The 27407-nt window shown below is 35.7% G+C and overlaps 1 protein-coding gene across 1 annotated transcript; it reads left to right on the top strand.

The window, feature by feature from the left end:
- Positions 1 to 218: 218 nt before the first annotated feature.
- Positions 219 to 22100, top strand: cracr2aa (calcium release activated channel regulator 2Aa). Its single transcript, XM_082182074.1, has 18 exons — positions 219 to 496; positions 4656 to 4910; positions 6404 to 6515; positions 6661 to 6850; positions 8594 to 8740; positions 9740 to 9830; positions 10285 to 10380; positions 11429 to 11616; positions 13490 to 13561; positions 13638 to 13683; positions 13766 to 13857; positions 14126 to 14477; positions 14934 to 15066; positions 17524 to 17605; positions 17754 to 17868; positions 18978 to 19079; positions 19309 to 19385; positions 20843 to 22100. Exons 2-18 carry the CDS (start codon positions 4716 to 4718, stop codon positions 20925 to 20927), a joined length of 2175 nt encoding a protein of 724 aa, XP_082038200.1. The 5' UTR covers positions 219 to 496; positions 4656 to 4715; the 3' UTR covers positions 20928 to 22100.
- Positions 22101 to 27407: the final 5307 nt, after the last annotated feature.

The raw sequence follows: 27407 nt of genomic DNA, 5'->3' as shown, positions 1-27407 counted from the left end.
TTTTAAACCTTTTTGTCATCCAAACAATATACAGAGCGCTGTGTAACGGAGTGCAGCAGAGCAGTATAATAAATTCAAATATTCAGTTCACTACTCTGTCATTTTATTACGTAACTTGTTAGTTCTATTTAGTAAGGCACACGACCAACTTCCGCGTGCGTTCCTCCGTTGCTATAGGAACAGACGGATGCAGGTCCACGTGGACGCGAGTGTCCCTCCCCGTGAACGCGCAGTAGTGAGTGTTTGATCAAACTTGTCGTCAGCTTTCTGTTCTCATGTGTCCTTAACGCGGTCAGCTTCCGTTTCAGGATCTTCTGGACGTGCAATTAAACTTCAGCCTCAGTCTTTGCTTTGCAGAAATTTTCTGCAGTCAATGTCACTTCAAGATTGTGAGAAAAAGTTTCACTCTTAATATTAGGTAGACTAATTTTCAATACGAGATTGTCGCTTCATGGGTGGATTTTATGAAGTAACATCAACGGCTGCCTGTTTAAAGGTAAAGTTGCTGTTGTTGTTTTTCCTAGATCTGCGTTTAACTTAACCATTTCTGCGTTCTGTGCTTTGGCAACTCTGAACAGGAAGTGTGAAAGAAAGAAAGTGTGTGAAGGAATCTCCTACTGAGAGGAGGAAACTAGTGTTCCTGTTTTCATCAACTGCTTGTAGAGTTGCATATTGTTTTTCATGTTGTACACGACTTTTCCACTTTGGTCCATCTGTGAAAGTGCAAAAAAAAAAAAACACTCTTTGACATTGCACTTCACTTTCTATGTGATAGGCAAGAACAGTGTAACAGTAACACTTAGTGAACTGTTTTGTTCTCTTTTAAATTTAGAGACCCTCTAGGCATCGTCTTTAGCTACTGTGTCAGTCCAGTGTTGTCTAACTAGACTGGCAAGAAAAACTTTCTTGATACAACATAATGTTTGCATAGTTTAAGATCTTTGTTGAACCTACAGGGACACACAAACTGTGGATGGTTTGTGCTAAACTAAAGAATCAGCTGATGATAGTGTTCCTGTAGGTGTACTGCTGTACTATATATATATATATATATATATATATATATATATATATATATATATATATATATATATATATTAGTCAACATTTGAAGTGGAACAAAACCTTAAATCAAAGTTATACATGCATTTTGAACAATACCCATTCTTTTCTTAGGACAACTTTGATGAACCTTTTTGATCCACTTCAAATGTTGACTACTGTATATCCAGTCTGTTTTTTAGACGTGATATTTAACTTTGTCCAAGAACTTAAACTGTTTGAACTTCATAGTACAGTACAGTGTTCTCTTCATTAACATGGCAGCATAGATAAAGGTTTCATGCAAAGCAGTAATGATATTCCTTCTGAAGGAAGTTCACAAAAGGATGAAGTAGCTCTGGTGAAAGGACAACTCAATAGGCTAAGATCAACTTATTTTCTTTTCCTGGAATGTTTACAAGTGATTCAAAGAAATGTCAATAGATAGACTGGGGTTCTTTAAACTTTATCAGGTCAGGTGACCATTTGGTATACAGTACATTACAATTCAGAAGTTTGAGGTCAGTAAGAATTTTAAAAATACCTTTATTCAGCAAAGATACATTAAATTGATCAAAAGTGCCGGTTAATATATGTTAAAATTCTATTTCAATTAAATACTGTTCTTTTTAAGTTTCTATTCTTCAAAGAATCCTGAAAATATTAACCATGTTTTCAACATTGATAACAATAAGAAATGTTTCTTTGGCACCAAATCAGCATATTAGAATGATTTCTGAAGGATCATGTGACACTGAAGACTGGAGTAATGATGCTGAAATTCAGCTTTGCCATCACAGGCATAAATTACACTTTAAAATATATTAAAATAGAAAACAGTTATTTTAAATTATGACTATATTTCACAATTTTACTGTTTTATTGTATTTTTGATCAATACAACAGCCTTGGTGAGCGTAAGAGATTTCTTTAAAAAATATTTACTGAATAATCCACTATTTTGTAGAGGGGGGTCAAAATAAAAAAATTTCACTTAAAATTTAAAGCCAAATTACAGGGGGAGAAAATGACTTTATAAAGATGGCAGCATCATTTTATTTTTACACAGATACGTAGGTCTATTAATAAATTCTGTTGTCCCAGTTATCCTTGTTGCCTGAATGTCTTAAGAATGAATAATGTTAAAAGTGAAAATGTCTTTATTTATTCACATAAAAACAACAATGTTAATATCTTGACTTTTTGGAGTCTAAAAATATACTGTTAAGAATAAGAAAAACATGGCAATTAAGATGGTGCAATACTTTTTTTCTCACTTTTGTGTTTCAGAAATGTCAAAAATCTCTGGAAGGAAGTTAATGTGCCTCTACTTGGCCATTTCGGTGTATTTTCGGTACTAAAATATTGTTAAAATTGGTAGGTTTAATGCAGTTGTTTTGATAAAAGGAAAAAGATGCAATCCTAGTTTCAACATTATTCATTCTTTAGACATTCCTCTTTAAATACAATAAGTATCATTTGTTTGAAAATTCATCCATATTTGGTTTTTGACCATTGAAAATGGGTAAGGTTAAACAATTTGCCCATGGAGCTGCATTGAAAACACTATATCTCTTGGAGTTAACCATATAGGGCCTTTTAAAATGAACTTACCAAAAGAAAAGTTTAAGGACCAGAATCTAAAAGGATATTTGCAGGTATGCACACTTTGAGGAAGAATGCTTTTTCCCATTTTTTTTAAATTGTCATTATTGGAATGTAATGAAACAAAGATTGCTAAAGTCAACATATTTAACTACTGACATGCCAATCTCCTTGAAAATAAAATAATGATGCTGCCATTTCTTTCTAAAGTCATTTTAGAAATGTAATTTGCCTCCATTTTGACCCTAAAGTCATTTTGGGTTACTCAAATATTCATCCAAATCCATCTATTATTTTGGTGTTCATCACTATTAATGTTTGTCTTATTTCAGAAAAAAATATGAACAAAATCAAAAATGTGGAAGGAAGCATTTATCTGAACTTTATCTGAACACTTTTTTTTTTTTTTTTTTTTTTTTTTTTTAAAAATGAGTTAGATCTAGTCTTGTTGAAGACCCTGTGACATAAATTCGCCTGTGGAGGACATGATTTTGGTCTTTCCTTAGTGGGCTATTTTGGAGTTTGTGATTATTGGTCAGGTTTATAAGGCCACTGAAAGTATCGTTCGGTTTCACAGCAAACTTGTGGATTTCCCAGTCAATACCCCAGACGAAATGCAAAGCACCACTCTGTGGCATGGCTTGTCAGCTTCCATCAATCCCAATAACGTTCAGCTTGTGGTCACTGAACAAATAACGTCTGTATTCCATTAATAAGAGAGACAGTCCTCTAGTTTCTGCTATTCTTGACAGCCAAGGACTGATTGCTTTTTTTGTCTCTCTAGATATTTTTATCCAACACATGCCACACATAGTTTGTAGGGGTTGTAGGAGACATCACTCTGTCTCCTCTCCGCCAATAAGCTGGTGTGTGGTGGGCGTTCTGGCGCAATACGGCTGCCGTCGCATCATCCAGGTGGATGCTGCACATTGGTGGTACATTTATATGACAACGATGTACTAAAAAGGAAACGTTTTTCTTGCCGTTTTTCGTGTACAGACAAACGAACAACCATGAAAACGACTAAAAACGCTGTATTATACATGCCAGGCCAGTAGTTGGCGACTTCACTTTGTAAAGAAACACCACACACCTAGATTGAACACAAGCAACAGCATAGCAACTTGTTTATAATAACAACCACTCAGAACATCTTAAAAGCCACATAGAAACACCCTGGCAACCACTCACAACATCCTAGAATTGTGGCAGCAAGTTTTAAAGAATGTGCACCACTAACAGACAATTATAGTTACCATTATAGTTTTTGTTTTTTGTAATATAACTGTTTTTAAAATAAGTTTCTTATGCTCACCATTGCTGCATTTATTTGACTAAATGCATAAAAAAACAAGTAAAAACAGTAACATTGTAAAAAATTATTACTATTATTACTTTTTTATGTGTATTGTACTTTTAAAAATGTAATTGATTCCTGTGATGGCAAAGCTGCATTTTCAGTCTCAGATGATCCTTCAGAAATCATTCTAGTATAAGGATTTGCTGATCAAGAAACATTCTTATTACTATCATCAATGTTGAAAACACTTGTGCTGATGTATTTATTCGTTTTTTTGTAACGTCTTACAGACCACAAACTTTTGGATACAGCTCTCTAGCAATTGAAAGCAGATCCATCTGTGGTTTCTCCTCTTAAGATCATTTACTGTAAATACAGCAATGTATGACAATCCAGCTCTAACATGCCAAATGGGCTGTAAATGCAATGATGCTTTCTCTGAATTCAGAAAATGGACAAGTGTATGACCCTCTTTACTCAAAAAACATAACCTGTCTAAATATAGGCCTACACCATGGCACTTTCTATCAATCTGCCGTTCTCTTTATTTTTAATGCTCTTTCTTTTCCTGTGCCCATCTCCGTGCCCTCGTTGTCTAATTAAAGAGGTGGTTGCTAAGAGATGGTGCTTGGCGGCACTCTTAGAGGATGTGATGTGGTGTAACTCAAAAGCTTTGTTCTCTCTCTCTCTGCTCTTCTCTTCTGTCAAGGGCTGACCCATGTGAAGAAGGAGAGTTCGCACACACATACGCACACACACACACACACACATGGACACCATGGCATCTTTCTCCACCTTCAACACCTGTGCCTCCAAGGTGGATCGGGCGTCCCATCGTAGGGGAGAAGACAGGCAGGGGACGCCCAGTGACAGCAACTGCAGTGCTGTGCTTGAGAAGACCAAAGAGTTCTTCCAGATTTGTGACATAGAGAGCAAAGGCTTCATTACACGACGGGATATGCAGGTAAGGATGTTGGGAAGGGAAAAAACTAGGCATCCATGTAATTTGTGATTAGGGAGTTTTATATGTAAAGAAGAATGACAACCCCCAAAATGTATAATCTGGTTTTCCTGGCATTCTTTCAGCTGCGAACCTTGAGCTAATTGAGCAAATTTGTGTTTGTTTACCCATTAAATTGTTTACTTGCAACAGAACATAAACGGCGATCTGAAGTAATTCACTGTAAAATAATAATAAAAAAATAATAAAAAAACATTAATGACACAGATTGTTAAATATGTAATTGGCAATTTGGTCTTGAAAAAGTACAAATTAAATCTATCTATCTATCTATCTATCTATAATTTTGTACATGTTATTTTAAACTCTAAAATATTTCATCAGCCAAAAATTGCTCTTTGTGAGTGAATTTTCTTCATCCATCCATCCATCCTACCTATCTATTCTATCTTTTACATGTTTATTTTAAGGTCTTATTCTAAGGTTGTGTATTTTATTTATATATATATATATATATATATATATATATATATATATATATATATATATATATAGGGTGGATTTTCAGCTTCTGATGTAAAAAATCGAAGGAACATGTGAGACCGTCCCGGAATTGGGGTAGGCGTTTTGAGACCACCCCTTCAGTTGTATTATTGTGCAGATTCGATCACCTCTTCCATTGATTGTACAGGCTTCCTTTGAAGTCCTGCTCTGAAGAGCCTCTTTCAAATGCATCACAGCTTTGATCCAGTGTCTGTGGAACATTCATTAATAAACATTGGTTCCTCATCTTTACTTAAATTATGGCTCTTATTATTTCGACCAGTTTGGAAATAGATCCCACGGTTTTAAATCTTTCTATTAAATCTTTGTGAACATGCTATGAAAACTGTGACAAAACATTTACGTCTTTGGCAAAGTAACTTGCATCATGGGTCTACCACATGTTGGGTCTGACAGAAAACGCTGACAACACTATTGGTGTTTCAAAGAGCAGCTTTTTTTCTAAACCTCCAAGCTGTTAAAAAAAAAAAAACCTACAGGAGGTTTATTACTGTTGTTAGAAGCTGTCACGTTGGTTTGCGGAGGAAAAGGGTGAGGGCTCACAGTTTGTGCGCATCTTTACGCAAATGTTTTCACACGTCTGTCAGCATTTACAACTGACTTCTACAAGTACAGAAAAAGCCAAAAGTTGTATGGGACAGCTGATACTAGTGCATATCTGAGCAAACATTTGTCAGGTTCCCACACAAGGGTGTGTTATTTGCTTCCTAAGAATAGCAATGTTCTTGCTGTGTGGTAACTGGGTTGATCACTGAAAGATACAGCGTGTTTGATTTTAAAGGTGTCAAACGTCAGCTTGTTTAAAACTTTGGTCATGACACAAATAACCTAGTAAAGAACTGGGGCTTATGTGGTTTGGTTTGTTTTTATAGTGAAATTCAAAATGCATTGTGCTTCTCATAACGTCTGTATCATTTGTCATGTTGTTGTAGAGGTTAAATGGAGAGCTTCCTCTGAGTGCTGACGAACTTGAGAATGTGTTTGACACTTTGGACACGGATGGAAACGGATATCTGACCTTTGAGGAGTTCTCTTCTGGCTTTAGTACGTTTGCATTGCATTGGCGGTTCAGATTTGAATCCATACAGCAGTCATTTATAAAGCACACACACTTTTTCCTTGATTTATACTATATGTTGTATTTTGGGTTGTCTATATAATTTACTTGCTAATGTGTTTGTCTATTCAGGTGAGTTCATGTTTGGCCCTGGTGTGGCGCCAGTAGAGCCGCATTCAGGTGAGGAGCCGGTCTCAAGAAAGTCTCCGGAAGTGCTCTACGAGAGCCAATGGGAGGAGAGAATCAGCAGGGCAGAGGATGATGAGGAGAAACACTTCTGCATGCTAATGGAGAACCTGGGGGCGAGCAACATCTTTGAAGAGTGAGTGTCATTTCAGTCAGCCACACTTACTGGAAAATCTACCGCCGTTGAAATGGATCCTATAATTGATTTTCTTTTTTAGGTTGTTAGATATTTTAGTTATTGTTTAATCGTTGGACGTTTTATTGCATGGGACTACACTAGCTAAGATACTGCTTTCATGTTTCAAACGCATTAGTTGTGTATTTCTATCTATAATAACTACAGTTATTGTAATTCTAAAGTCGTAATCATATCATTTAAATAGTGTATTTACTCTAAATGAACAAGCCATAGGAAGTTAACATATAGATATAAATTCCCCCCAAACAGTCAATAGTAAGAGATAACACACATTTTCCCCCTAATCCTGGGAATTGTTTTAGATTTTATATCAAATATCAAACTTAAAGAGCTTATATAATTTTTATATTGTTGTAAAAATTAATAATACATTGTTGTATAGAAATTTCTTCATTTTGTAAAGTTTTTCCTTTTGATGATATGATTATTTAAAAGTTTACTTTGAGTTTGTCATAAAATTAACCTTTCTTGTTGATTTGACGTTAAATAAATAAATAAGAGACAGCACATTCCCAAAGGAAGGCACCTTTGATAAGACCAAGGGATTTTAATACAAATCAATTATTGTCTTCTCATTCACCATCTGGTAAGTTGAGCCCATTTTTTTAACGCATGACCGGATGCACTTTCAGCAAACTACCGCCACTCCTAAAAGGCAAACGGTGATGGTGGAAGACATCAATTATAAAAGCTCATCCTTCTGACTGACTGTAATCCTTGTGTACGGTTATTGCTTTTTCAAAGGGGAGCTGACAGTTTGGATTAGATTCTGATATGCATTTCTAGTCTCAGCCTCAGACTTCGTGGCCACCGACCGTTTGCTGAACGTCTGATGCATATGGCACATCAGACACTTCAGGAGTTTTAGAGTCGTCATCTGATTGGTTGAATTCTCCTGGATTAACGGGAGACGTGTGTCACGTTCTTTGACGGTCCGTCTGGATACAAAGCCGTCATAATGCCAAACCCCCTTATGGAAGACGACAAACGTTGTGTTTACGAATGTGACAATAAGCACTTATCAGGATAAACTAAACGTTGGGATTTTCAAAAGTATGTGAAGTTACCAGCACCATTGTTGCAGTCTGTTATTGTGGGGACATCGACTTTACATTTCCACACCCCTAAACATGACGCGGAACAAAATTAAGTGATTGGTTGCTTTACATGTTGGTCAGATGTAGGGCAAATTCCTTTTGGAAGTGAGCTTCCCTATGCTTTACTCACTCCGAAGGGCAGAACATAACTATAATTAATTAAATTACTTCCTTGAAGGGCCCATAATCATGGGCGGTCCTTGTCCAATAAAAGCTGCTATGGAGTTCAGACATTCTGCTGTCAGTCTGAAGGTCTGGCTACGCGAGACTAATGCATATGATATATCATATCTGAAATATGAGATGGGAGGAAAAATAATAAGTGAAGTCAATGCTTTTGAGTTCCCCAGATAAACTTTGCGTTTGCTCGCAAAACATTTGCATTCCCCCGAGAATCTTTTCATTTGATTGTTGGAGCACATTGTTTGTGGAGTGTGATGCAAGATACTACAATAGATCAAACTTACTTTATGAAAAGATAAAACATACACAAACTTTAAAACTGAGTTGTTGTGGGGGGTTTTTTTTACAAACAATAATTTGATAAGATATATGATGCAGTAAGTGTGCTGTGATGTCTCAGTCCAGGAGAGGTGCGGAGTCTTTGGGCCCAGCTCAGAAGAGACGAGCCTCACCTCCTGTCCAATTTTGAGGAATTCCTTTCCAGGGTCACTTATCAGATCAAAGAGGCCAACCAGGAGAGGAAAGAGATGGAGACTGCCCTTAAAAGGTCAGATATCACTTTAGCACTTTTGTTCCTTTTAGAATGTTAACACATCATGCATTTTAAAAAGGATGTTATATTTGAAGTCATATACAACAAGACTTTACTACCATAAATTAACATTTTCTTAGGGTGTGTTCAGACTTGTAGTTCGGTTCTCTTGGTTCTTTGGTCTGGACCAAAAAAGGAAAATGATACTTTTAGTCCTAGTTCGCTTAGCTTTTAAACTGTCATTTTTAACACCGAACCTAAAGATACAAAACAAAAACAAAAAACCTGCTTTTATGACGTATGTACGCACATATGGTGGAGCAGACAACTCATAAAGAGCTTATAAAATGTGTAAATGAGTCAAAACAGCGCCAGGAAGTCCTCCGTTGCAAACAAATGAAGAAAGAGACGTGGTTCTGATGCCTGTACCAAACTGTGATGGGCAACATTGTGACTATGACGAGAAAAAACAGGTATGCTTGAGCATTCTGTTCTTTTTAGGGTCGCATCTTGTGACATCATGTCCTGTTTTTGGTTCATTTACATGTCTTTGGTCCGTGTTGCGTTCATATTTCCGTCGAACCGCACCAGAGTTTGTTTAAAAGCAGACCGAGACCCATCTTTTCAGCGTTTTCGGTCCACTTGTTTGGTGCACACCAGAGTTCGGATGACAGCAAGACTGCTGGCTTGATAGCAATGTCTACTGTAGCTTTTAAAGGCATATTTTTGAAATATGTCAGTCTGACCTGCCAGTTATCACATAGGCATGGCATTTATTGTAAATGAAAGATGATATCTTGCTGCTTTCTCTGGCTGCCTTTGTTTCTAACTTTAATATTCTCTCCCAGTAAACCGAGATAATACATGGGAACGAGTTAAAAATAGAGAAATCTTTCTCATTCCATGAATGCATTGAATAGTGTTTAATACTTTATATATATTATATTAATACTTTAACACTGATGTGACCAAATGACTTAAAAGCTTTTTGATTGATCCTGACATTTTTAATAGGAAAGCGATGACACATGATGATGAAATCCAGAGGCTGTATGAAGAAATGGAGCAACAGATCAAGAATGAGAAAGACAGGATACTCTTAGAGGTGAAGCTTTTATTACAATTGGCCATTTGAAATAATCCTAAACCCCGAGTATACAATATATTAACATTAACCTCAAATTGTGCACTTTAAGGTAAGCATAAAGGAGGACTATACAATGAAGAGAATAAATCTCATAGAACTGCATTGAAGGAGGGATCTGAGGCATATGTAGAGACCAGAATATCATAGAAATTTAGGAGAGGCGTCTTTTTACTTTGACCAATAAAGAACTATGTATGGTCTTTAGAAATCAAAACAGCTCTTGATGTTGCATTATATGTTCCTTTGATCAGATTGATATTTGGTTCCTGGGCTCTTGTAATCCTATTTGCTTTTGCTTTAAATTAAGTTATGATTATACAGGAGGAATAATAACTGTTACTATGTTTTTTGGTGGGAACTATAGTAAATTGTAAAAATTTGTCAATTTTCATGTGATCTTTATGTTCTCCAGGATTCTGATCGGTTCTTGTCTCGCAGTCAGGACTTGGAGCATCAACTTTCCACTAAGGAGAAAGAACTGGAAATTATTTCTAACAAACAGAAACGGGTTGGTCACAACTAATACCTTTGCTTGTTTACGTAGTCACCAAACCAGTTTAACTAGTTACATTTATCAGGTAATTGTTCATACATTCACTATTTGAATAATACAGTGTAGTTAAATAAAATTAAGAAAATTAATATATATATATATATATATATATATATATATATATATATATATATATATATATATATATATGAAGATATTTGAATAGGAATTACACAGAGAGTGAGATCTTTTCCAGAGAGAGTTTTAATTCTGAAGTAACTTTTACTCAAGAACAAATTAACATCTAAATTTTAAGAACTCTAACTCATATAAATCTTACTCAGGTTTGACATATTTTTCTCAGATTGTTTAACACAATCAGCAGGTATTGTAGATCATTTGCTGGAAATTTATGTTCAAATTGTAGAAAGCCATGTCTGACGCACACACAAATAAATGCTGATCTATACACACAATAAACAAAACCCAGCAAAGCCTTTCAGTGCTAATGAATGAACAGAAAGTAACAAGTCGTAATGCTTCCTTTGCTTCTCTCATTACAAGCTTCATTTTCTTCTCGTCTGTGAACAACTAAACCAAATTACTTTTCTTTATTGCTGCAATGCAACTTTGTGCAAAAGTGATTAAACTTGACTTTCTGTCTGCGCTAATGTGTTTGACTTTTATGTAAAGATCGAGCTAAAGTTTGGTACTGCATGTTTGGTTAAAGACATGGTATTGTGTCCTTTTTGTGTCTATATTTAGCAGCATAGCTGTGTGTAAAAGCATGAGTGCAAGAGCTTTCTTATCAATTCATTCCTCCCACAATGTCCCAGCCAAACATTCACTATAACACTTCCAAGGCCATCTCATTTCTTGATAGTGGTGTAAATATGCATGTCTGGCATGTATGCCAAACATTTGTGTAAAACCTGATGGTAATTTTATTCAGCAAGCATGATTTGAGACATTGTTTTAAATATCTTTTTGTGCTTCAGTTGTTTTCGATGATAGCTCAAATGTTTAATTTGTGTGTACACGTGTGATGTTTGATCTCCGTTAGCTGGAGAGTCAGTGTCGAGAGCTGCACAGTGAGCAACGAGAGACGGCCGTGGAGAACGTCAAACTCAAACAGTATAATGACGACTTAAGCCGTGAGCTGGAACACACCGCCCAGGAGCTGAGCCTGGCCCAGGAGCAACTCATGCTGCTGCAGGATCAGTCCTCACGCCTGCACGAGGAGCGAGAGATGTGAGAATGTTATGAAATTTTAGGATGTTGGATGTTAGGAAATGATCTAGAACAGTGGTTCTCAAACCTGTCCTGGAGTACCACCAGCCCTGCACATTTTGTATGTTTCCCTATATCTGACACACCCATTTCAGGTCTTACAGTGTATACATGTGTATATATAGTAAAGTATAGTACAGTACAGTATAGTGTGTATATATGTATGTATGTATATATATATATATATATATAGTTGTGCTTGTAATCAAAATTATTCAACCCCCATTGCAAATCAGGTTTATTGGGAAAATTGACAGACGTCCAGCTGTTTACAATGAAGAAATGAAACAAGAGTAATTGAAATAGCTCAACACAACAAATGTTTCTAGTGGTTTCCCTCAAATATATCTAACTGAAAATGCAACTTTTAATGACTTCTGCGGTCTCAAAATGATTCAGCCCCCTGAATAGAATCCCTCACAACAGCACAAATCTGCAAAACAGGTGTTGTCTCAAGCACACCTGATGCAACTAATCAAGGGTTCATTAGTTGCACCAGGCGTGCTTGAGCTAGAACACATTAAATATCTGAACTGGCTAGGTTTGTTGAGTGTCACGTTTAACTGCATGTTAGAAATATGGCTAAGTCAAAAGAAAGGTCCAAAAAGTTAAGAGAAAATATCATCGCACTTCACAAACAAGGAACAGAATGCAAAAAGATAGCGGAGGCATTAAATGTTTCTAGAGAAACAGTTGGAAGCATAGTTCGCAAGTTCACGGCTCCAATTTGCTAAAAATCATATAAATAAGCCACAGAAATTTTGGGATTCTGTTCTGTGGAGCGATGAAACAAAACTGGAAACTTTACAGCTTTTGTCTTGAGGAAAAAGAATGAAGCATATGCTTAAAAGAGCACACTGCCTACAGTTAAGCATAGTGGTGGTTCGGTGATGCTCTGGGGCTGCTTTGCGTTCTCTGGCACTGGATACCTGCAGTGTGTTGAAGGCAAGTTTGGATAAATTTTTGTATGTCAGGAAATCCTTGGAGAAAACTTGAAGAAGGCGGTTGCAGCACACGAACCCAATAATACTACTGAACTGGAGGCCATTGCTCATGAGGATGGGTTAAGATTCCTCAGAAACACTGCCAAAAGATGGTGTCTGGTTATACATCTGGTCATCTTGCAGCAGGTCATAACAGCAAAAGGGTGTTTCACTAAGTACTAAAGATGCTTGCCATGAAGGGGTTGAATCATTTTGAGACTGCAGAACTCATTAAAAGTTGCATTTTCAGTTGAATTTGGGGAAACCACTTGAAACATTTGTTGTGTTGAGCTATTTCAATTACTTTTGTTTGATTTGTTCATTGCAAACAGCTGCAAGTCTGTACATTTTGCCAATAAACCTGATTTGCAATTGGGGTTGAATAATTTTGTTTACAACTGTGTTGTAAAAAAATTTTTTTTTTATGATTTTGAAAGAAGTCTATTCTGCTCACCGCATTTATTACATCAAAAAATACAATAAAAACAGGAATCTTGCAAAATATTATTACAAATTAAAATAACTTTTATATTTGAATATATTTTAAAATGTGATTTATTCCTTTGATGACAGCTTAATTTTCAGCATCATTACTCCAGTCTTCAGTGTCTCATGATACTTCAGAAATCATTCTAAAATGCTGATTTATGCAGCATAAAGTAAAGTTAAATAATATATCACAATTTCGTTTCTTGATATTACAGTAATGAAAATGAGATTATTTACTTGTTTATTTAATGTTGGTTTCTCTTAATGTCAGTTCAATTAGCTTTTGCACATTATGTCTCTTGTTTTATTTTTTTTGTCAGTCTTGTTGCTAAACTCATTAAAAGAGTTTGTTTTCTCTTCAGGGAGGTTTATAGGGTTACAGAAAGCCTACAGAGAGAGAGGGCAAGTCTTCTCAAGCAGCTTGATTTACTAAGGTAAGAAATTACTATAAATGGAGAAGATCTTTATGTTTGGCCAGAATTGAAATGTGTTCTATTTAATTCCTCCTAGGGAAATGAACAAACACTTACGAGATGAAAGAGACATGTGCTATCAAGTAGGTTCATATAGACATTATATAAGATATTGTACTGATCTTGCATTTTGACTATTTCAAGTCATTGTTTGCTGTCTCTCAGAAACCAAAGACTACTGCTGCAAAACTCTCATGGACACAAAGGTCTGGATCAATTACTGTGAATCACGCTGAGCGGAAGCAGTCATTCAAGAGGTAAGGCTGTGTGAAAATGCTTTCTGTACACTCAACGGTACTCAAGATGAAAGGATACAGTGAACTTGCAAAATCAAAAAAGATTTGAGTCTCCTGAGATAAAAGAACTAGTCATTTTACCCAAGTTACATCAAAGCTTATTGTGAAGACGTCAATAAGAAGAGGTTTTCTTGATATTTATAGTTTGAGTTATCAAAAAAGATACTACTACATCTTGCTCATGTAATTTTGGTGAATAAATGTAAATATAGGCTGTTGTTGTCTCCAGCGACGAGGATGAAGAAGTTCTGCCGCATTCCAAGCAAAAGAACGTGAGTGGCGTAAATGGGCGCAGCCTGAACCTGGAGGACATGGTAGATGGGCGACCTCCTTCAAAACACCAGCTCCAGAGGATCATCTCAATTGAGGAGGACCACCTCCCCCAACTCCTTCAGCAGGGTTATCAGGCCCAGCTCAGAGAATGGAGTGAAGATGAGGAGTTTGAGGAGGGCATTGATCTCCAGATGAGCAATATTTACCCCACAACCAGCACTCCAACCTCTGTTTCACCCCCTCTAGGAGTCGCACACACGCCCACCTCACCCAGGGGACAGCCTGTGGGCAAAGAGACGGTCCACTCGGTGAGAATATGACTTGATTGGTCAAAACCTTGGACATTTGTTGAGGTTTCAAAAATAACCTTTAACCTTTTACCATACAGCCTCAATTTTGGCAATTTGACATACCCAAAATAAAAAGGTTGCTGCTCATAAGTAATTCTGAATAGACACATGACCAACATATATTTAGAATATATCCATTGGATCTTTACATTGCACAAAAAAGGTTCTATATAGTGGAAATGGGTTATTTAGATTAATAAAGTAACCTTTATTTAACCAGGCAAGTCACTTAAGAACAAGTTCTTATTTTCAACAACAGCTTGGCAGGAGAATTTAAATCTCCTGAAAAACATACAAACACACATAGCCTATATACATTCAATGAAAATAAAGTCTTTAATTTAATTTTGGACATTGGGTATAAAATATGAGCACTGCTGATAGAAGTCCCCTTCCATAATTTTTTTTTTTCAGGATGAAGGGTCCAGTTCAGGACCAGATCGTTTGTTTAAGATCATTCTGGTTGGGAATTCCAGCGTGGGAAAAACGTCTCTTTTACGTCGCTTCTGTGATGACTGTTTCCACACTGGTACATGTGCTACTGTAGGTCAGTGGCCTTCCATTTACTTGTTAATGTTTACTAGTGTATATAGGTATTTTTGATTTATTTAACCTAAATAGCCTCAATAAAGCACTAGTTCACCCAAAATGAAAATTGTCATGGTTGACTTACACTCATATTGCTTCAACCTATTTATTTGGGTGTGAATCCACAGCTTACTTCATAACTTGTCGCCATGTTGTTGCGTCTGTTAATCCTGCATATTCTAATGACAGTGAGACTGTCTATTGACTGTCTATAATATAAAATATATTTAATCTCACAAAACGAGGTTTTACGAACTCTTGGTTTCATCCTTTAAAGGAACCGTATGTAAGAAATGTATTTCAATTAATCATAAAAGGGCCCTGATATGTCTCTAGACATTAAGAAATCATGTTCATTTCAAATACTTATATCACTGACAACAGTAGTCCGGCCAGGATATTGTCATTTTAAAGTGAAGTTGCAGCCCTCAACTGATGTTGATGTTGTCATGTTGTGTTTTGGCCTGATGCTCCACCCTCCACCTATCTACCAATCACGAAGTCAGTAGTGTTTCGGCATCCGGGTTGCCAGCTCTGCTCTAGTTACCACAGCTGCAGCTAAAAAACGTGTCGGATAAAAAATGCCAGCCTATCTGGCAACCTCGAGTCAGGGGGGAGGGGGAGGGGATACAGTAATTTGAAAGTGATTGCAGTACCAGTTTTGGCCACAATCTTACATACGGCTCCTTTAACTCACTCAGGACTATTTCAAATATAACACTAAAGCTGTGTCTGAAACCGCTCACTCGTTCACTCATTCACTAATCCCTACATAGTGAATGGCAGTTGAGTGCACTACATCAGCAAAGAGTGAACGAAAATGAGTGAGCGTGAGCGAATTCGGACGCTGACATAATTATCACGCGCCAGAGAGCTCGGACAATTTCGTCATAAACATTACTTACCCATCTTTGATATTTCCTTTTTTGGCTGTATGAAATGTAACAATTGTATGTATGTATTTTTCACGTTTATTGCGTTATTTGATAAAAAAAAAAGAGACTTGCTTGTCATATTTATTTGCTTTTTACATTTATATGTGAAAATAAAAGAAAACAAAACACTACACAACACATTTGTTTATTCAAATATAGATATAACGGTATATATATAAATAAATAAATAAATACATACATAAAACTGTCAAAAAAAACCCTCCGTTATTTAAACATTACTTTCATTACTTTCGCGGGGTTTCCAGTCAGTCAAATGATTAAGTGTCCTTCAAATGATTGTTTTCTATCTCGCTGCGCCGTTGCCATGGTGACATTGTTGCCGTCCGTCATATTTATTTTTCATTCGCGCTCTATCGCCTTATCGTGTTGGATTGTGGGAAATAGTGTCTCAGCAAGTGTACATCGGATGTACACTCGAATTCAGAGAGGATTGTGGGTAAAAGTAGTGAACGAATGTAGGGAATGATGTCGTTCACTCAGAATTCGGACACCACTACAAAATGGCCGACACCCTAAATAGTGCACTATATAGTGGATAGGGAGCGATTTCAGACACAGCTTAAGTATAGATGTCATAGAATTTTGTCATTGCCTTTACTGGCCATTTCATTGGGTTTTTTTGCGTCAATAATAATAATTTTTCTTTTTATCTCTTATATTCACCATTAATTTAATAAGAATACTGTAAAAACATTAATATTTTGAAATATTTCCATTTAAAATAACTGTTTTCTATTTAAATATATTTTAAAATGTAATGTATTCCTGTGATGGTAAAGCTGAATCTTCAGTCTTCAGTGTCACATGATCCTTTAGAAATCAAAATGTTCCAGTTTCCCAAAAAAAATTTAGCAGCACAACAGTTTTCAACACTGATAATAAGAAACATTTCTTATTATCAGTGTTGAAAACTGTTGTGCTGCTTAATTTTTTTGTGGAAACTGGAACATTTTGATCAATAGAAACAGCATTTATTTGAATGATTTTTTTTTTTATACCATGTTAAAGTCACTGTTTTGATCAATAATGTGTCCTTTCTGAATAAAAGTAATGATTTCTTAAAAATAAAATTGTACTAACCTCAAACTTTAAAAAATAGCAATGTGGCAATACCATGATACAGTAATTCCACAGTATTTTGATATGTGCTATGATATTGATCGATTATCATATTCAGCACCATACTATTTACATGGCACTTATAAACAATAACATAAAAATAATGTGTCATAATGTGTCTCAATTTGCATGTTTCCTATATTGAGCTGGTTTTAAACATTTATCAATAACTTGGTATTGACTAAAACCTCAAATCAATTCCATCTGCCCTTTAGTCAGGGCTTGTGCATGTGGAGCTTCCTCAAAAAAAAAAAAAAAAAAAAAGCATGAAGACATTAAATGTCAGACCCCCTTCCTCCTCTTTCAGACTGACTTCTTTCATGTGTGTGACGTGTGTGCAGGTATTGACTTCAGTGTGAAGACTCTAACAGTGGACAACAGCCAGGTAGCTCTGCAAATGTGGGACACAGCTGGACAGGAGAGGCAAGTGATATTTTCTAATAGAAACAAGTTTAATTAGTCATAATTTGTATGTTATCAGTGGTCTAGTTGATTGTTGATCGTGCCATTGTGTCTGCTAACTAAGAAAACAGATGAATGCAAAAGTTTCATTGTGGGTTTCCACCGTCAGGTATCGCAGCATCACCAAGCAGTTTTTTCGCAAGGTCGATGGTGTGGTAGTGGTGTATGACATCACTAGTGAGCAGACTTTCACGGCAGTTAGGCAGTGGCTGGCCAGCGTGCAGGTGAGCGATTCCTTACCACTTTCTTTAGGAGTAAAAGAAGAAATGTGCTTATGTACACATAAACCTCTAAAATTAAGTTTGAGATATTGATTGGAATTTTAATGAAATAATTGGGTAACGATGTATTTTGTCCAATAAAATGCTCTCTAGTTATGAACATGTCTTTTCCACTTAAATTATAAATACGTCCTACTTCCGACTTGTAATAGCAAGTAGCAATTGGCTTTTTTGTTTGTTTTTATAGGTTATTATAGTTTAGCATTTTTAAATTAGTTTTTATTTTAATATTATTTTCAAATTTCCTATAAATTTCAGTTTAGTTTTAGTTAGGGGTGGTGTGGCACAATGGATAAGACACATGCCTTTGGTGTGAGAGACCCGGGTTCGAATCCACTGTGAGACACCAATGTGTCCCTGAGCAAGACACTTAACCCCTAGTTGCTCCAGAGGCGTGCGACCTCTGACATATATGACATGTAAGTCGCTTTGGATAAAAAGCGTCAGCTAAATGAATAAATGTAAATGTAGTTAGTTTCATGAATGGTTTTGTTAGTTTTAGTTTAGTTTTTATTTTGTGAACGCATTTCTATTTAGTTTTTATATATTTAATTTTAGTTTTAGTTTTTACATATTTAATTCAAATGTTCTATTCAGACCAGACATTTAGTTTACTTCTACTCTGACAAACGTGCGTCTATTTCTGGGCTATAGACATGCCATTTGTTTTTTCTGTTTAAAAAATAAATGGAATGGAAAAAGTGATTTTCCGGTACAGGATGAGAGCTTATTAATTACGAAAACGATTATTTATATTTGCTAATTATTATTTTGTTTCAGTTAGTTTTTCAGTAACTGTTGTTAGTTTCATTTAGTTTTAGAAATTTTTATTTTATTTCAGTTTACGAAAATGTTTTTTGACCAATAATTTTAGTCTTAGTTTCAGTTTTCATGATTTCTGAAGGATCATATGACACTAAAGACTGGAGTAATAATGCTCATATATATCTTATATATCTTAACCAAAAAAACGTATTTCAAGTAAGCAAACGGTATCATCACTGCAGTTTTTAATAGTTGATGGGAAGGGGTTGTCATTTTTCATACTACAGGAGGGAGCAGGTGAGGACATTCCCATCATGCTCTTGGGGAATAAGACAGATCTAGACGGCCAGAGAGTAATTCCGCTGGGAACGGGAGAGAAACTAGCCAAGGTGAGTGAATCTGGGCCCTGGAGTGGCACTAATGGATCACCATTAATCATGTTAAGCATGGCACTCTTGAAATGAACAAGTCACGAATCATTGTGTAGTTTGATGAGATATATGAAGTGGTTTCCTGTCAGTTACTGTTGCCTGTACTCAGTCGACATTAAGAACCACACTGAATGACATAAGAATGACTCTTTATTCTTAACATAAGTCATTCTGTTCACTCTTTCAGGACTTTCAATTGATCTTTTATGAGTGCAGTGCTTTTTCAAGCCACAATGTGACAGAAGCTATGATTCACATGGCAAGGTAAGAGTTTATGGTCACACTGTATTTTACAGTGTTACATGCACTAACTGTACATTACATGTTGCACATTACATTTTACTTGCTACATGTACTTACTGTAGTAATAACAGTAAATTATACATAATTACAAGCAACTTTCTATTCCTAACTCTACCCTATAGTAAGTACAGTACATGTTGTTAATTGATATTACTCAGTACGTAATTTAATAATTACACTGTAACACGGACACATGAGTTTATTAACAAATTTATTAAATGACTAATTTCTTTTAAAATCTGAATATGGAAGAGTGTTTTTATGTTCTGGGTATATTCTGTGGTTCACTTTGCAGTTTAATCTGACCAAGAACCTCCCTATTCAAACTAAACACATTTTTGCTTTTCACTGTGTAGAATTGCCATGTTTTTTCTGTTTAAATATGTGCTAGACGAATGTATTTGACATTTGTGTTCATTTTTCGTGCGTGACATGCTTGTTCTGAAAATGCAGAGCTCAAGGCTTAAAGAAGTTCAACATTTAAAAAATGCATCTCTATTCCACTGCCCTTGAATGCAAAAATGCATTCTGTGTGAACGGGCCGACAGGAAATGACTGCCTGACAACCACAAAACAAACCACGGATTGTTTCATTTTGACATGTTTAGTGCCGGGTTTATCTGTAATCTATGATACCACAATAATAGATCGGCATTAAAAAATGGCGCAGTGGTCCCAGTTGTCAAACAGTTTTATAGAAAAGATTGAAAAATAAGAAATGTTGAAGATGAATTTCTGTCCATGCTAAACAAATAAATACAGATTATTCCACTTGCATAAACATGATGGAATATACACTTCTACTCATGACTTTTTAGTTTGCTTTGCTTGCTCTGAAGTGAATCTTAAACAAAATTTTATGCCACCAACCTTAGTTTACAAGCTTAAAATCCAGTGATTAGTTAGATTACTTTTTTTTTTATAAAAAAAAATTCTAGCAGTTTGTGCCTTGTAACCATGTTTGTTTCTGTATTGTTGTTATTATTAATACAATATAAATATTAAATGAAAAACAAGAAAAAATTGTCTTAGCAACTAACAGAAATAAGTTTAAGTTGAAGGATACATTGTTTTTTTAAACGTAAATAAAAAAATGTAAGCGATTTTATAAAAAAATATAATATTTGCATAAAAAATGCATGACAAAAATACTAAAACAAAAATTTTGATAAACATTGATAAATACTATAATTATATATTGATAATACTAATACTAATAATAAGCTTCAGTAAGTGAATAGACTGTTAGCATAACAATTCTTAATATCTGGAAAAGTCAATTGCATATGCAACTGCAAAAATGATCTGATTTTCACCACTAATGTTTCAGCCAGCTCATAATTCACACATTATTATTTAGTTACATTGTACTGTACTGCACCTCATACGATATGACACTTTTTTTCCCTCTCTGCCAGAGTTCTGAAAGAACAAGAGGACAGAGAAAAAGAGAAAACCGTGTCACTAGTAGACAGCGCAGCTAAGAAGAAGTCCTGCTGCTAGTAGAAAGCCATCCATAAACACTCACGGAAACCTTGGTGTTAATGCTGATCTGGTTTGTCTTGCTCTTATCTTCCTGTTTTCTTTAATGTGTCAGCATTTTTGTATGACCACTGTAGAGTTAAAAATGTTTGGTCTTTTTTTTTATATAAACCACAACCTCTTTACAGTGTGAAACGGACGAGTTTTCAGTTAGATGTAGGGCTTTAGTGCACTATAGTTTTGTACACACTAGAATTCATCAAACGTGTCCCTATTAAGTTAATTTCAAACACCCATCACACTATTGAAGTATACAAAGTTGTATTTTCGTATTGGCTGTTGTTGTACTTCATCTTTTTAATATGAAGGTCTAGGAAAGTGTATTTTAAATGAGCAAAACAAGCTCCTACAGATGCTAGTTTGTTTACAGTCGTTTGCACAAATGTATTATTTATTACTTATGCGATGGATTGAACATCTTGAATTATTCCTTTAGTATTCCTAGCAAGGAATCATGGAAAAATGGAAAAATGTCTCTATTTGCTCTCACCAGCATGAATATTTTTAACACACTGCCATGAAGCAAGCAGATGGTTTGCATGAGGATTCGGTTTTAACAGGGTTCAGTGTTGTTGTTTTTTAACTACATTGAAACGATTGATCTATTGAAATAGATTTTGTCTAACATTGATTTTCAGAACACTTTTTGATTGTATTTTATGTATTGTGCCAACAGTAATATATATATTTGTAATGCCTGTATTTGTAATTTAATGTAGTCAGTGTTAAATCAGTGCATAAAGTCTCGCAGAATTTATTACTCTTCACACTTACCATAAATAACAATTTCCTCACATTTTTAAGGAAGCATTAATTGTCCACCAGACAGTGGACTTATGCACATCTAAGATGAACAATAAGGCTTATACTGTGTTTTATCAAGTCGTTCAGTTTTTCAGTAATCACAATATGAGTCTTGACCTGTAAATTGAGTTTTCATGTGGATTCACATATTGATTCTCTATCACAGCTGTTCAGAATGCACTAAGTTTAAACACCATGTGAACGTTTTAGATGATTTCACACTCATGGAGTCTTGTAAATGTTCCTGCTTTATTATATACATGTGTAAATATTAAATAGAAATGTATTTTGAGTGAAATGTTGGAATAAAGAATACTATGTTTGCATTCATTCTGGTTCGTGCTTTCAAGGAAATAGCAAGAGGAGGCATTACATGCCAGCTAACAATGAACACTAAAAAATAAGAATTCAGATATTGAAAAGGCATTGTTCTTAAAGCTTAGCCTGAGGTTAAACCGGTTAATCCGGTTTTACCCGTTTAAATAAAGTATTTAAATGTTTAAAATGCATAGACATTTCATGTGTTTTTTTTTTTCTTGGAAATATTTTTATTTATTTTTTTAATCTTGCAGATACTCTTTACACTGTGGGATGGTTTCCAAAACCCCCTTTAAATAATACAAATAATTGTTTATTTATTTATGATATACACAACGGCTATGTTCTATATAGCGTACCGTATCTCTTAGTATGTAGTGTATATAATGTACACAGTATGGACATTTCCTGTATGCAAAGATTACCTGAAAAATCTGCAATATTTTCCAAAATGAGCAATACACAACCATAACACACTGTGTGGAAGAATGTATGCCACAATGCAAAGCATTTAACTTTAGTATATCAAGATGAATGAAATGGAAGTAATATCAACTGCAATTTTTTAAAGTGTCTTTTTAGACTAATTATTTCCAAGAAGTTAAGCCAATTACCCACACGTTGGATTATAAATGCAGTATTGCTGTATTTATTTTTATTTTTTATTTTTGAACTGGCCATACTAAAGGAAATATTGAACGTGATGAATTCATGTGACCAATAGAGCCTACTGAAACATTTAGTGCTGCATATTGCATGTTTCCCATACTAATAAGTATATGTGACCCTGGACCACAAAACCAGTCATAAGGGTACATTTAGGGTAGATTTATACATCACATGAAACCTGAATAAATAAGCTTTTCATTGATGTGTGGTTTGTTAGGATAGGACAATATTTTGCCGAGATACAACTTTCTGAAAATCTGGAATCTAAGGGGGCAAAAAAAATTAAATATTGAGAAAATCGCCTTTAAAGTTATCCAAAATGAAGTCCTTAGCAACGCATATTACTAATGAAGGGAAATAAATGAAATTTACACCATTGATTTAACACAACTAAACCTTTACACAAAAATTTTCATTAAAATATTTCACCAGGAACATATACAATAAGGACCGAGTCCTTAAGGTGGCCGTGGCACAGCGACACGCTTCACTGACCTGTCGCAAATCCCTCCGCCCATAGCCAAAGCATGGCTGAGGGGCCACGTATAAAGGGCATACAGTAACAGAACTCTGGGCGCCTCTGACTGCATTGGCATTCATTGCCTCGAGTTGCGTTCAGTTCCTCGCTTCGAGACACCGCTGCTCAACGAGCTTGTACTGTTCCAACAACATTGCGACCTTCGAGCCGGCTCCCTTCGTATGTTGCAACTCGCCCGCCACCTCCTCCTTGAAGTCAGAAGCTTCTAAGGTCTCTTCATTCCACCAATTTTTTTTGGCCTGCTCACTCGTGCCGCTCACAAGCCTCACGACAGCCTCCGATCCAGATACAGTGGAGACTCCATCCCCAGCTGGCCAGCTGTTCGGACCACTTCGGGGCCGCTCAGCCACGTCTGTTGCCCCTCCGAACATCCTACGTCAGTTGTTTCTTTTCTTGTCTGAGCGGATAACCCTCAACAAAAACTCTGGCTACAGCTGGCCCTGGGCTCCACAGAAATGTGTTCCCCAGTGAGCCGCCTTGCACTATGGTGCTTAAATCAGGAAGAGAACAAGTTCAGTGATCTTCGTCACACCAGCTGTTGATCAGAAATGCTCCTGATGCTCAGTGATACCCTTCACATCTGGTGTTGAGCATTGCTCCTGTCTTGTATGGAGCTTATAATATGACAAAACGATTTGAATTTGAATTGTGTAAATTTGAATTATTTGCAAGTGAAATCTAACAAAATTGAATTTTAGGTGGTAGTTTAAATAGTTCTGAATTTGATTTTTTTAAAACGAATATTGAACATTTGAAATTTAACAAACTGAAATGTTTTTATGGCTGAATTTTATAGACATGTATTTTCAAACAGCTAGTTTTTTTGTTCTGAATTCGTATACTGCAAATATTCAGTTTAAAAAAATACAGATTCAAGTTTTCAAGATGAAGAAATTCGGAACTTCAAATTCAGTTTTCTAAAATTCAATCTCAAAAATTCAAGTTCAAAAATTCAGATCTTACAGAAAGTAGGTCACAGGTCATCCACAGGGAAGAGTAAAGGATCTCAGATAAGTCGAACAGAGCATTTTGGCTGCACTGCAGTAGTTTTCTGCCGCAAACGCGGTGGTGGTTCAAGAGAATCCGTGTATCTTTCGTTCAGTCGTTTTTTTATTTAATATTAAGAGTAGAAAAATGAGAAAACAGCTTGAGTATTAGATTTCTAATATTCTAGTAATAATAGTCCGCTGTTGCACGGAGCTTACAAAAACTGTGTACTATAGGCTATATTTCATTTCCTCATCAAACAACTAGACTAACGAATGGCTCGGTACAACAGAAGAGCCCAGAAAGGGCTTTCTCTCTGTGTAGACCAGCAGTTGGTCTGAATTTGCTATAGCCTATTTTCCGGACTGTATAGGCCAAGTCACGTTTTATGAAACACGCTGTGATTTATTCCAAAGTGACTCTGGCATATATTTAACATTAAATAATATAAATGTTGACTTTCAAAAGTAGGCGCGCCAAGAAGGCTATTCTCTGTATTTTGGTTCATTTTTGGTGAGCGCCAGAAAGATCTAAAGAGACCGAGACGCGCTAAAGCAGCGCATCATGTTGTTTTATTTATTTTTCAATGGCATTATATTTTGTAGTCATTTTGAATGTATACAAATAAAAATATATATTTTACTGTTTCGAATTATGTCATATTATCTGTATGACTATAAATAACAGAGTATTAAGTTATTTCCCAGCAGTGGAACAAATCCAAGTGATGGCGCTCGCGCATCGCGTTCTCACACAACTTTCAGACCTGACGTTACTAGGCTACTTCATATCGCAGACTGTTCATTATCAAAATGAAACACAGTCAACCAAACATATAAAAAGTTATTCTGCCTAATTTTATTGGTCTGTTGTACAATATAAAGGGCAAGCTGTGCCGCACACAGTCCTACTCAGAGCCGGCTCTCCCTATAAGCGAACTAAGCGGCTGCTTAGGGCCCCGCCGCCACTAGGGGGCCCCCTAACTACAGATGGTACTCGCCGGTGTCGCTGCGGTTTAACAGTCAACCAACCGTGTAAAATCGTTGTCTTCCCTGGACTTGGAAATTTGACTGCAAAAATGAAATCGGGTGCAGAAAAAAGGAGACAAAAAATACCATTATAGTAGAGCTACTACTCTAACGAAATCCAAATTTTAAGAAGTTTTTACTGTAGAATTCTTTTTGTATGAATTTTTGAACTTGGCACATTACACAATGCACAAATAACCGCTTATTGCACCTTCAGCCCAATTCGCGGTGCTATTTCACGGCAGCCTCGGAGGGTGCGTTAAATTGGACATTATCCCATTATAGTAGAGCTGCTTCTCTAACGAAATCCAAATTTTAAGCAGTTTTTACTGTAGAATTCTTTTTGTATGAATTTTTGAACTTGGCACATTACACGATGCACAAAGAGCGGCCTAATTGCATTTTCTGCACAATTCGCGGCGCTGTTTCTCTGCAACCAGAGGGTGCGTTAAAGTGGACATTATCCCATAGTAGAGGCACTATACTCCAACGAAATCCACATTTTAAGCAGTTTTAATTGTAGAATTATTTTTGTATGAACTACATGTAATGTGCAACAATGCCTCTGTAAAATGTAAAAAGTGTTACCTAGAGTTTTTATTAGATTTATGTATTTATTTTATAACTAAACATTTTATATACACATTTGGCTAATGCTTGTTCGCTGAAGTAGTGTTTTTGTAGTTGGAATATATTAAAAATAAATACCAACTCAAACTAGAATCTTTTGCAGAATTTTTAATCTCTTTTATTACGGAAGCGTATTGCATTCACTTGAGAAAAAAAAATAATTCTCTGTTTTTCTGAATTAATGAGTTAATTATCTCAGAATTACGAGATAATTTTTCATGAAAAAAAGTTTTTGCTCTGTTTTTCGGAATTAATGACTTAATTATCTCAAAATTATGAGATGTTTTCTTGAAATAAAAATATTTGTTCTGTTTTTCTGAATTAATGACTTAATTATCTCAGAATTTGTGTAAGGGTTAGATTTTATACAGTTGCTGGTTTGCGGTGGCAATACTCACGGGAAAACGTACAAATTCTACGAGGTGGCTTATTCGTACGAATTCATACGAACTGACTCGTACGAATTACGTTCTAACGTAATTCGTATTTTTTGCAAAATAGATTTTTTGCAAAATCGTACATATTTTACGACTTGGCCAATTCGTATGAATTCATACGAATGACCTACCCCTGACCCCGCCCCTAAACCTACCCATCACGTGGGTTTAGACAAATCGTACAAATTGAGGTCGTACGAATTAGCCAACTTTTTATCATTGTACGAATTCGTACGAATTGGTCGTGAGATAGCGTTGATTATTCACTGCAAGGCAGGGCCCCAAAATTATCCTGCTTAGGGCCCCCAGATTTACAGAGCCGGCCCTGGTCCTACTCCAAACATTTCCCTTGCTGTGAAGACGCTGATTTAGCCTATAGCCTACGTGTATTTTGGGATTCGACTGAAGTATGACGCCTTCTTCATGTTACATTGCAAATATGAAAACTTTTGACTGAATGAGAGATGCGCGACCGTTTCGATTTAAATAAATTTGTTTAGGCTTGGCGTTTAAAATAGGCTAAATGTTGTTTGTAATAAAGGGCACAATATAGCCCATTTTATAGGCTATGTAGCCTATATAATTTTATTAGGCCTATACATGGCTACTTATTTTTCATTCTTGTTGTTTTTTCTTGGTGGAGACCATTTGGGCAAAAAAAACAAAAAAAACATATTGTGTTCATTACCCCCACCCACATTTGGGCTTAATCACTGTTATTATTAGGGGTTCCTTGGAAATGTATTTAGGTGTAGACAATTTAGGTCAGTTATGTTTATTTCATAAATATGAACGCATCTTAGTCGTTAGCCGTTAGTCTACTTCCTTGGCCTATTTTTTTAGCTGGCCAATTCTCAAAATCTGTGTGGAAAAGCTGCGGAGCTTCTTTTTTTTTTTTTTTTTATTCTTTTTTATTATTATTTATTTTGGAAGTTTAGTTGCCATAGAAAATAACACCGTTTTGTTTAACATCAATTGATACTCAATATTAATGGAATAAATAAATGTAATGTCAGAGAATGCACAAAGC

This window comes from Leuciscus leuciscus (genome assembly GCF_965113295.1).
Source record: "Leuciscus leuciscus genome assembly, chromosome: 10".
NCBI classification, from domain to species: Eukaryota; Metazoa; Chordata; class Actinopteri; order Cypriniformes; family Leuciscidae; genus Leuciscus; species Leuciscus leuciscus.
The sequence above is the reverse complement of the archived record's forward strand: the minus strand, read 5'-3'. Positions and strand labels throughout refer to the sequence as shown.